Source organism: Diadema setosum, chromosome 5 (genome assembly GCF_964275005.1).
Source record: "Diadema setosum chromosome 5, eeDiaSeto1, whole genome shotgun sequence".
Lineage (NCBI taxonomy): Eukaryota > Metazoa > Echinodermata > Echinoidea > Diadematoida > Diadematidae > Diadema > Diadema setosum.
The window spans coordinates 12406719-12419532 of NC_092689.1; the positions used below are offsets into that span (position 1 = coordinate 12406719).

General features: G+C 38.2%; 1 protein-coding gene across 1 annotated transcript in view; it reads left to right on the forward strand.

Moving 5' to 3' along the window:
• LOC140229100 (sialidase-3-like) overlaps positions 1-12814 on the forward strand; it is an 88797-nt gene that overhangs the window by 26563 nt on the left and 49420 nt on the right. Inside the window, exons 3-4 of the mRNA XM_072309365.1 lie at positions 7557-7596; positions 8818-9006. Coding sequence (XP_072165466.1) covers positions 7557-7596; positions 8818-9006 — 229 coding nt within the window. The remainder of the gene's footprint in view (positions 1-7556; positions 7597-8817; positions 9007-12814) is intronic.

Sequence of the window (12814 nt, forward strand, 5' to 3'; positions counted from 1 at the left end):
TGGCCTAGTCGCAAGTTAATTCATAAACTAAAAGTCAGAGAAAAAGTCGAACAATACCACTATGCACCATTGCATGCATTTGTCAATATGTGTATGATTTTGGACAAGTTATGAATAAAAAAAAAATCTGCCTGAACTCCATATTGAAAATTCGTGCTGATTTTATCTGCTAGGAAAAATGAAATTAATCTGTGCAAAGAAAAAAACAAACATATTCAATGTCATATGAATTCTGATTTTTGGTAGTGACAAGTTTGATGAAATCATGCTTTGAGCTTGCAGTGGTCATATATTTGCATTTTGTAGCAATTTACCTGCCAGTATGAATTTTCATCTTAGCTAGGAGAATGCTTTTCTTAACATGGCGCAAACAAGTCTCGGCGCTGGATTCATCATACGACAATGCTGGGTTTTTGAACATGTGATTACAGCTGTCTGTCACGGTGTGAAATAATTGTAGGATGGTGATGATTAGCTTCGTTCTTTACCTCACCCTTTCTATGCTTCGATCCCTGTTCACACTATTTTTTAGCTGGTCTTTCATTGTATAGTTTGTTTGTGTAGCATGCTCATTGTGATACATACCCCTGAGCTGTTATTCATAGCTTGCCTCTGTTGTCTTTTCTACCTATTCTTATTAGGATAACAAATGAAATAATTTTGTTTTACACGAAAAGAAGAAAAAGAAAAAACGATAAATAGAAACTAGCAAAAAGTGTCAGTGAGACAAGTGGTCTGGTATGGCATCCCGGCTCACACCTCGGACGATATTGGATGCCAAAAATAGGCGCGCCGCCATCCCTCCGCATGACCCATGGCCATGTAGTAGGCAAGATGCGGAGAGGGCCTCCCAGTGTTTGGACGAGAAATGTAGGATGAATTTTTCATCTAGCATGATGCATTGGGTGTCTGTCGGGATAATAGCAAACTGCATATTGCAAGAAAATCGTGAAGGATACACCGCGAGAAACCGAAAAGGGGAGAGAGAGGAAGAGCGTGAGAAGAGAGGGAGAGAGAGAATGGCAGGAAAGCAGGCAGAGAGCTGGGGGAGAGCGAGAGGGAAAGAAAGACAGACTCAAGGGGCTGATAAGTATGATAACATGTACGTTGACAGGCAGGAACAGAAAGTAAAATCTGGAGAGAAATAAAGATGCACGGATAGGCAGAAAACAGAGATGAGAAACGTATACATTGATGGAGGGAAAACATAGAAGGGAGAAACATTTTGAAGAAGGAAAGAAGAGATACAGACTGTTATTGAAGGGGATGCAGAGTGGAGAGGGACGGATAGCAAAGGAGGAGCAAGGAAAGGAGAGATTATCAAGACCAGAATAAAGAGAAGAGAGGCAGATTGCTAATGAAGGAAAAACAAAATATGAGGAGGGAAAAAGAACCTGTGTATTATAGGAAACAGGTAGCATGTAACATGGTTTTGTTTTCATTTTGCATTGTGCTAGAAAAAATGTTTGATATTTGAATTAATCATTTATCTGTTTTAACTGTCAGATTCAAATTATGCCGTGCTCAATTAATTCATTCAATTGACTTTGTATTTCATCTATGTACAAAAAAGAAATTCAGATATCAAATTAAATCAAATCAAATCAAATCAAATCAAAAGAAGGGAAAGAGAGAAACAATGGAGAAACAATTCAGATATCAAATCAAATCAAAAAATGGGGAAGAGAGAAACAATGGAAAGTAGAAGGAGATATAAAAACTAATCAAGGAAGGGAAGATATGACAGGAAGAAATAAAAAATAATTAAATGCACATTGAGATAGAGAAATATAGGGAAAGAATATAGAGTACAGGGAGAAGACAGATCAAAACAGAGAAAGATATATTAACTCTTTATGTGCCACGTTTGCCCGCCCAACTCAGTCGACGGCATGCCAAGTTCGCATATTTTGCTCAAATGCACAATCCCGCCCAAACTGATAGATAAATCACCAAATGCCACAGTACAATGAAAGCTTCACTCTTGAGGGCTCACACCCATAAATATTTCCCCATAGGGATGTGTGTTAAAAATCAAAGTTCAAAAAATTCTGTAAAACAGCTGGGAGAAATGAGGTGTTTCAGCTTCACTAACCTGGATAAGTTAGATATACCCTTTCATCCATCAAATTCTCAGGGTGGATAATTCAGTTCAAATTCTGTCCAGGGGTCCGCAAAGCCAGACTACGAGTTCTTCTCACTCAAAAAATCACCCATTTTCCGTACACGTACCCAATGAAATATAGTCCCCTCAAATTCCACCAGAAAAGCTTTCATCTTCCAACCAAAATGTAATTTGTAGAGGAATTCATACTCAATATCTACAGCTATTCAGTTTTTTGCCAAACTACATCATTGATTTTTAATCAATTTTTTTCTTCATTTATTTTGGTATCTTTGGTACGAATTTGTGAAGGGGCCTGGGGCATTCCCTTGTATTTACGGGTGTGAGCCCTATAGTGGAGGTCATATTTCTCATTTGACTTTTAAACATCATAAATGTGTTTTTGATGAGATTTGCACCTACATCATATGGGAAATTACACATTCAAGGGTCATAAAGCTTCTCAAAGGGACATTTTTGAAACTCATGCCCTTTGAGGTTTTTTAAAAAAATAGAAATGTAGTGTGGATCAGTTCATCATAAGATGAATACCTAGAGGCAGGCAGTAATCTTTGATTATGGGGTGTCATCATCACATTATTGCCTACAAAATACTTGAAAAGACTCTGTTTTGTCAAACAGACTAACTTTATGAAGTTTGACCTGTTTCAGTGGTAGCCAAACAAAGAAATACATTAAAATAACACAGTCATTCAAAGTTGTGTGATACTGATGCCTGCTATGTACAAAGATCTATCTATACCACAACAACATAATAAGAAAACAAATTGTAGCCAAACAGAGTTGGGGGGGGGGGTAGAGGAGAGAGGTGTGTGTGTGTGGGGGGGGGGGGGGGGGTAAGGAAGGGGAAGGGGGGAGGGAGGAAGAGATCTGACACAATAGATCAACATAAACCAGCAGAGTTTGTATGGGATGAATACTTCCCATAGACTTGTGTGCATTGCATGCATCCTCTATAGGGCTCACACCCATAAATATTTCCCCATAGGGATGTGTGTTAAAAATCAAAGTTCAAAAAATTCTGTAAAACAGCTGGGAGAAATGAGGTGTTTCAGCTTCACTAACCTGGATAAGTTAGATATACCCTTTCTTCCATCAAATTCTCAGGGTGGATAATTCAGTTCAAATTCTGTCCAGGGGTCCGCAAAGCCAGACTACGAGTTCTTCTCACTCAAAAAATCACCCATTTTCCGTACACGTACCCAATGAAATATAGTCCCCTCAAATTCCACCAGAAAAGCTTTCATCTTCCAACCAAAATGTAATTTGTAGAGGAATTCATACTCAATATCTACAGCTATTCAGTTTTTTGCTAAACTACATCATTGATTTTTAATCAATTTTTTTCTTCATTTATTTTGGTATCTTTGGTACGAATTTGTGAAGGGGCCTGGGGCATTCCCTTGTATTTACGGGTGTGAGCCCTTGATCCCATTCCTCTCACATGTATCTTACATTGTGTGGTGATTGTACATCTGCAAGCAGTGTTCCCTTTTGGATATTCGAATAATTGTGCGCAGAAGTCATGCCTGGACAATGATGTAGTTACTGGTCTAATGAAAGAAGCATAATCACAGATTTAAATGAAAGCAAGGTAATATTCAGAGGGGTGAAGGTTCAGGTGTGAGTTTCTTCAGTTTGTCTCCCTCTACAAATGAAATTTGTTAAGATCGCAACTGCTGATCTGTAAATTAACAAACATGTCAGAAAAAGGGAACCAGTGGGACTTGAACCTGTCATCTACTGCTCTCCGGGCAGCAACACTACCACCAGGCTGTCCCTGGTTGCCAGCAGTGACACGAACATGGAACAAATACCCAAGCTCTGAAATTCCGGCATTGTTATGTTAAGTAGTCCAAGGCGGCCAAGGCATACTAAATGAAAGCAAGTTATTATTCAGAGGGGTGAAGGTTCGGGTGTGAGTTTTTCGTGTCACTGCTGGTACAGGTGTGAGTTCATTGTGTCGCTGCCTGCAACCAGGGACAGCCTGGTGGTAGTGTCACTGCCCGGAAAGCAGTGGATGACAGGTTTGAGTCCTATTGGTTCCCTTTTTCTGACATGTTCGTTATTTTACAGATCAGCAGTTGCAATCTTAACAAATTTCATTTGTAGATTGAGACAAATTGAAGAAATTCACACCTCAATCACAGATTTGTCATGAAAGCAATGCTTGGAATTTTGTCTGAAACTTTACTCAATGCATGTCTAGCATGCCAAAAATCTACAAAACGTTACATGGAGATGAAAAACAGAATATTTTCTCAAAGCATGTCTGCGTTGCAGTCTCAGAATAATTTGGCATACAGGGGGTTTGCACTGTGGCACATAAAGAGTTATTAAAGGAGGATATAGCCATTGAGCTGGAAAAAAAGTTGAAGAATGATGCAAAAGGTTAACCTGTTGAAGTCTGGTCCCAAGTACTGGTACTTGGGCTGGTGTCTGTGGAAAATGTGTTCTATCAAAATCCGCTTGTCCCTCTACTGGTTAAGGTAGAAGAGGTACAAATGTAGTTAAAGTGTACCAACACTCTGAGTGTTATGTATGATATATTTTGTAGAATATACTCGAGACATGCCCTCTGCAAAATGTTAGAATTTTTTGTCTGTCTGACCTTTTATTTATCCTGGTTTAAATGTGAATTTTAAAGAGTATTTAACAACAAAAACATCTTGAAATAGACCGTTAGATCCCCGATTCTTTCAATCACACGATCACTTTATCATTTTTTTTTTCTAAATACGTCTTGAACAATAGTGATATGTAATGCGTGTGCGCGTGATAAGCTAACCGATTGATATGGAATCTCAATATTATTCTAGAAAATGTATGCGAATGGCTATAACGGGCACACATCAGTATCTGCGCTTTCAGAGCAGAACTTAATGCATGAAGCACAGGTGCCAAATTGCTATAGAGATACTATCTGATTTATCGAAATATGTATACTTCCAGGGGCTATCATTGCTGAATTATGGCTGTTTTTTTTTTTTTTTATGTGTGTGTATTCTAGCTGTAAACGAATTTGATTTCCAGGGTATTGGTACACTTTAATCACAGTGGTGAAATGAGGAGAGAAAAAGAGAGAGATATAGTTCAGCATATACCAAGAAACTTAAACTGAAGAAAACTGAAGAAAAAAATTGAAAGAAATTAGAAACACACAAAGAATCCAGGGATGCGAATAGAAGATGTCTACAGAGGCATCAGACGAGCAAAGATGTGGGGAAAGGAGAATAGAAAACATCCTTTTCTCATGGCTCCATGAGAGTGTAACATGATGGATTGTGCTTTTCACTGCATCATTTATTTAGATATCATACAGAGTCAATGTTGATATGTTAGAAGGATTGTAAAGTGTTGGAGTAATGAACAAGTGAAAAATTCATGAAGTTGTCCGACAGTAAATAGGCAAATACGGCGGGGAGAGAGAAGGAGAGAGAAAGAGAGAGGGGAGAGCGAGAAAGATATGATGCCAGATATCTAGAATATGGCCATCACTTTGTAAATGGATGCATACATCCCAGAGATTTTTCTGATCCAGTCTTGCGATGGAAAAAGATTTAAAGTGGAAAGATATGCCCATTTTGTTTTTCTCTTTTTTTTCCCCTCACAGTTCTGCAGTGAGGTTTAATCTTGACTCCAATTTCAGAGCAAGTGTTCATCAAATTCCGGTGCTGAATTATTTCTAATGTATAAACTTGCATTTCATGGGGGGGGGGGGGGGGGGGAGGGGTAGCAGAAAGAAATGAATGTGTATTAAAGTTTTGATAGAATTCTTGCAAGATTGACACACACACATACACTGTTCTCCCCCAGTACTGATGATTGGAAAGTTTGCTGTCTATGCTTCATCTCGATGAATCCACAGTGCTTCCACAACTCAAAAAAATATCTCAGTGATCGCTCACCAGTTCTCCCTCCCTCCCTTGAGAGAAAAAAGACGTTCAAACAAGCATGAGGGCTCGCAGACCCATTTCGCGCTGCGCTGCTCCCGTGATGTGGAAAGACAAGCGTTGAAGGTTAAGGCCAGCTGAGTCCGTGGTAGAATTGGAGTCGTGAGTCCAATTTGCGTGGAACGCTGGCAATATCCGTAGCGGAAGGAAGTAAACCCTCCTGTACAAGCCTGTCCAGTGTCCACAAACTTGAGGCTGCTATCGGTCAGGAACAGCTTAGGGCAATACTCACAGCCATCTTTGCACTTGATAGTAAAAACTGTAGCCAATTCATTTCTTGGGTCCTATTGTTTCTAGAAATCTTCTTACTCTCAAACTTACAGATTTCTCAAACCAAAAATTCCAATTTCATACCTGTGGCATGATTTGTTTTTCTGATGCAGAACAGAATACCATTTAATGATCCTGGTAGTTTATAGAAAATATTTACTCAAACATGGAAATTACTTCTTAAATAAAGTAATTCATCTCCTGCCCAGCAGAAGGGCCTAAGGTTTGCAAATTTGGTAAAATAATTACAATAAATGATGATTGCATCATATGAAAGAGCTTTGAAAATTGTATCGAATTATGTTACTAACCAAAATTTTATTTTGGGTGGAAAGTTTTTGCTAGAACCCCTCCACCCGGGTAGGTGTCGAACTATCCTGTAACTGCACTGAGTCCATTTCTGAGAAATACTGGTTCTTAAACTTGAATAGTGTCCCACAGAAGAAAGCTTAGAAAATTATCATGGGGCAGAGTGTGTCTGATTTTGAGAAATGCACAATGTGTCAAACTACAGAAAAGAAAATTATTTTGCAAGGTCTTGTTGTTGTATTCTGTTATTAACCCTTTGTATGCTTTGAGTGCATATTGGCACAGAAATCCCCATAGCGATGCACACACTGTCATAAGTCACTGACATGGAAAGGGTCCATTAAATCTTGATGTGATTTGACAGTCTTGAAAATATAATGATATTGATTTTGTTTTTGTCCGTGTTCTGAGGAAGAATCCAGGCTCTTTCTTGGAAAGGTCCAGTGAGAATACTGTGGAATTGGTTGTCTTCGTTAAGAATTCGTGACAGTGTCGGGTACTTCTGCTGACACTAATAAGGGCCAGACTGTGTATGCCTCACGTTTAGGCAGCCATTACTCTGGAATAGTGAATTTCATACCCAGTCCCACATTTGGTGGCTGCAACATGAGCATCTCTTGTGTGGCGGTCTCAATTTCAATATTGATATGAATTATGGCTTGTTGCTTAGAAGTTTGAGGAAGGACGCAATTCCATAAATATCATCACATTGGTATTTGAATGTAAATGACAACCTCAGTTGCAAGCTCTATGTCCTTATGTAAAGTCTGTTTGTGTGTTATAGGTCTGTTTGTGTCTGTGTGTGTGTGTGTAAACTTTCATATATCCAGATTGATTTTCCTTCAAATAACCTGTTTCTCTTTTCTTTCTTGTCTTTTTTTTTTCTTTCTCCTTTGCAGAAGTATTCGGCCAAGGGGACAATGGGTACAACACATTTAGGTAAGCATCTAATTAAGATGGCTAAGTAAATATGATTAGATGATTAAAAACCAATAATGGGAAACCCTGCATGTTGGGCCACAGATGGAGAGAGTCTACTTCAGGTCTTGTCACTTGTGATCCTCATTAGATACCTTCCCTATCCCCCCATTAATATCCTTCCTTCAAGTTTTGAAATCCATTTTCTTTAATTCTCATGAATATGGATAATGACACAGTAGTTTTAGTTTGGTTTATGATACAAATTCCACATTAAAGCAGGACTTGTTATCTTGCGTGCTGAAGGAGGAATCCTAAACTGTTTGACCAGTTTTCATAGCATTCACAAGTTAATCAAGGAGTACCAGTTCATATTTATTGCTTACCTCTAATCAAGCAGTGTGGAAAAACATTGAGTGGCTTGATATACATTCCTCTGCCCTATCGCCATTGAGCAAAATTTTTGAAATAAAATCATTTGAGAAATCACTGATTAGATGATACAAGCCGAGAGAAAAATGTTAAAACTTTTCACTGTTGTCATGAAACAGAAATCAGAAGCAAGTCATTTTTGCTACATACTGTATGTAGCTTATATCCAATTTTCATGTGCTGAAAGGCTTGCTGCCTGTATTATACTACTGTATTTGCCAAATAATCCACGTTTTTATTTCTGCGAATTTCACGAGTCGAGTGCTATTTGCAAAATTAAAAAAACCCAAAATATTAACTCTTATACCGACATAAATGTGACGTGCATGCAACATTTCTCCATTCAGTTCTGTACTCCACAATCGTGAATTTAACCACTCTCGACATTGTCGGGAAACCCCGATTCGCAAAAAGTTCTAGACATGAATATATGGCGTATACAGTAATTCACAGGTCAGCGGTCAGTAAAATGTCAACTGTTGTGATTTGTCTATAAGGGAGTCCATGATATACGATGTATAGACTGGGTAGAAGATGGCGACCTCTACGTGGTCCATTCTGTGTGGAATTCATTCCTGTTGGCTCACCAGTCAACATCTATCCCACAAATTTGGTCTGTGCATGTGCTTACGATGAGAAGATATTTTCAAACTACACTGAGCCACGAATGCCCCCAATGACACTGTGCACAAATAATGACCACCGTATTGAAATGCTACCCACTCAGGAGTTGAGAATAAGTCATCCAAGCTGAGATAGTTTGAAGTGACCCCTAAAGCATCCTCTCTCTCTCTCTCTCTCTGTGGCCAGAATTCCGGCCCTGGTGTGCCATCGGGGTGTGTTCATGGCCTTCTGCGAGGCCCGGCGGACCTCTTTCCGGGACTGGGGCTCCAGCATGGACCTGGTCCTGAGGCGGGGACGGCTGTTAACGGACAGAGAGCAGGACCGAGAAATAGAGTGGGGTGACATCCAGGTCGTAGCGTCCATGCCGGGCAAAAGGTAAGAGTCATAAAAAACCTTTCCAAACGGACTTCTTTATTTCCCTCTCTTGCTCCTTTCGAATCATTCCAGTCATCTACAGGTGTTTTTTACCTCCACCAAAGAAGGAGGAGGTTAAGTGATCATTGGCGTTGGTTTGTCTATTTGCAAAATAACTCAAAAAGTTGTGTACGGATTAAAATGAAACTTGCGTAAAAGGTTGATATTGACACAAGGAACACCTCATTGTATTTTGGTAGTGATCCAGGAATATTTATGGATTTTTGAAGGATTTTTCATCTCTTAGCATATGAGGTCAATGAACTTGGGGGTTCAAGCTTTGCTTACTGGAGGTTTACATACACGCACTAAAGAACACGCTTTGCTCGGGCAAGGCGCAGTGCAATGATGTAACAAAAGGCTTCTATTTTTGGAAATTGCATGTGTTCGTGTAGGGTGGAAATAAGTTGCTGACTTGGCGGAGGTCTGTGCTCTCCGTGTGCTTTTCTAGTTAAAGTAGTTATTGCCACTTTACAGTGGTTTCTTGTTCTCATCAGTACATTTTTTTTTTTCAAGAGGATATTGCAAATTATTGATGTATGCCACCGTGTTGTTTGTTAATGAGTTACAATTCATGTAGCATGTGTTTATTTGTGTTCTGTTTCTGGCACCTAAGGGAAAATCTTATTCAGGGTTACCTCATAAAGTGCTGGCTTTTAATGTACAGCATACATTCACATCTGCCTTTTGCTAGTACAGTTGCATTCAAGTTTTATAGCTGTGTCTTAACCCATTGGAGACAAGTCCTGAGTATACTTGGGCAGGTGTCTATGGGAAATGCATGTTATAGCAAAATCAGTCTGTCCTCAATGGGTTAATGCAATGTCTGTAGTGATGTACCTTTTTGACTAACTCAGAGGGAGCCAAAGAATCTGAGTATACAATACCTCCCCCCCCCCAAAAAAAAAAAAAGAAGAAGAAGAAACACCACACATTTACTTTTTTATTTGTTTGCTTTGAGCAGTTACACAAAATTTTCCTGATTTGCCATAGAATGTGTTGGCATCCATACTCGCATTTTGAGGTTTATTTAGACATTTAAACCCTCTGAGGATGAGCTGATGTTGCTTTAACACACATTTCCCATAGACACCTGTTCGAGTGTACATGGGACTAGTCTTCAATGGGTTATAGTTTATTTTAAACACGACTGACAACTGCAGTCCTAGACATGTAGTCACAGCAGGATTACTTTTGCCATACATAATCATATGTGCCATTGTATCGGAAGTCAACAGGGATTAGTAACTAAAGAACAGCAGACCCCTCACAGCCGCTTGCTAAGTGTTACAGCCACATGCAAGGTTGCTGCATTACCAGTTTTGTCAAAAGAACAGGCCGCATCTTGTGTTGAAGGGAATTCCATCCTAATATGACACTGCTTTAAATGAAGCCAGGAAAAATCAATAAAATTTGGGAAAACATCAGGCATGTTGGGTAAACAATGTTATGAACTGTTAGATTTCACAGAGAAAAACAAATTTTGCAACTCTTTGTTGTTGAGCAGCTGTCCATTTGGTGTGTATACAGAAATTAACCAATTTTCATACATAGGGCCTATTGTCTCCAAGAATTTTTTTTTTCACACCTGTTCTTGGTATGTAATAAGTGTCAAACATTTTTGCATGTCCTCATCAGTGGAAAACTACTGTCTGTGCCCAAATATTTGAGAAAAAAAAATTGAAATTCAAGAATTTCTGTGTACAAACTGAATGGAGAGCTGCACATCAACTACATACATGTGTCACACAGAGTTGCTAGTTTGTCTTATTTTCTCAACTTTAATAGTTCATATTTTTATAATTTGTTTCTGACTTTTTAACATATCTTTAATGATCTACACAACTCTGAATTTTCTATTTTCATACAAAGCAGTGCCGTATAAGGATGGACTTTTCCTTTAAGTCATGACAATGGTAGAGAGCTGTAACCCCAATTAAAATGTCTGGCCATTGATTGAAATGAAGACTTCATTACAACCGAGACCATACATTTGAGTTTGGGAGACAGCACAGAGACAGTTTATTCTCTGGGAATTAATTCTAATTGGATTGCTTTACGGAGGAGCAATACATACATCATAGCAATATGACCTTGTCAGCCAATTGTTATCTGTAAATCAATTGATTATTAATTCAAATTGACTGATACCAATCAATAAGTTTTGAAGAGAAGAAAAAGACTAGTGTGAGACATGTTTATTCTTTTTTTCTCCTTTGTCTTTCAAAGGTTTATTTCATTTTTGCATTCCTGCTTGCATGAGATCATTTATTTTTTGTTTGCATTATCATTCAGGTAATGATATGTGAATACATGTACAATGTACATGTATCTACAATTTGTATATGTTGTATTGATTGATGTAAACAACTTCATATGAAGATATATACCTTCAGTTTTATATTGTATATCAACTGTCATTCAATGTAACATAAATTTCAAGCAGAAAGATCGCACACACATTTGTTTAAATGACACTTTACACTGCTATAAAATTCTACCAATTCGTATAAGCCTACCCCACCTCCCCTCTGTACCCATGATGTGCAAAATATAATTCATGGTTTTTAATTTTTTGCAAATTTCTCGCATCAACTTATTTACTAAATGAACAATAATAACACAAACATAATGTATAAATTTTCAAAGCGAGAAATGGCTAATTTTGGTTCTTGTAAAAGTATTAAAACCTGCCTGTTTCTCATTCTATCACTGTGACCCCAATTGCCAAATCAACCATACTGTGGTCATGCACGTCCTGATTCATAAAATTTGCCTGTAAGATATATGGTGTTTACATTATGCAATGAATGTTTTTAAATGTTAACTTTACCTTAATAGGAGATTGAAGAAGCTAATCTAAAGGCAGCCGCATTACCTAGCATCTCTTTGTAGATCACAAGGATTTGCTTCTAATCAACTTACATCTGTTGCAATTGTACCAAGTCAAAGTAAAGTATAGGGTGTACCAAAAACATGACAGAACTCCCCTTGATTTTATTTTATTTTTTAATTTATTCATTTTGTGGTCGGACAAAGGCCTTTTGTTCCCCACACCTTGGCTATCAGGTTTCATGAAAAGTACCTGTCAGTCGCAGTGTGTAATGTATGGCTGATATGGTTCTTTTCCTCTGCTAGTGGCCCCAAATATATGTATATATATATATATATATATATATATATATATATATATATATATATATATATATATATATAAGTTTATTTATATATAGATATATTTATATATAAAGTTCATGAATGAAGCCAACATTGATGAAGTATTACAGAACAGAGATAACATAATCCCCCTTATTCCTATTGTGTAACCATGGCCTTCAGGTTGGACTGAGGTACATTGCCATACCTGTGTGAGCTTGCTAACTTTGCAACTAGTTATTTCCAAAGGAAAAGGGGCCATTTCAGGGATGATGGGCTATTTACTGTTTCCATTGTGCATATGGATAGTGATTAGAAATGTAATAACAGCCCTTGAATTCTATCAAAGACTGTGTTTTGTATGATTTCTAGAAGTGATGGTGAATGTATGTGGACTAATGAAAATGTGACAGTTTGGTCAGTCCAAGCCACTCTATAAGGGTCAAACACTTAGCTGCCGTTTGTTAGACTGAGTGAAATATCAGTTGGCAAATAAATCATGGTTGAGTGCTCTGAAATGTATTGTTACGTGGTGTGCACTGGGCAATACCATTAATTGAGGCAAGTGCTATAACATGGGAAAGAAGGGGGATGTTAAGCTACTCTCTGTGGG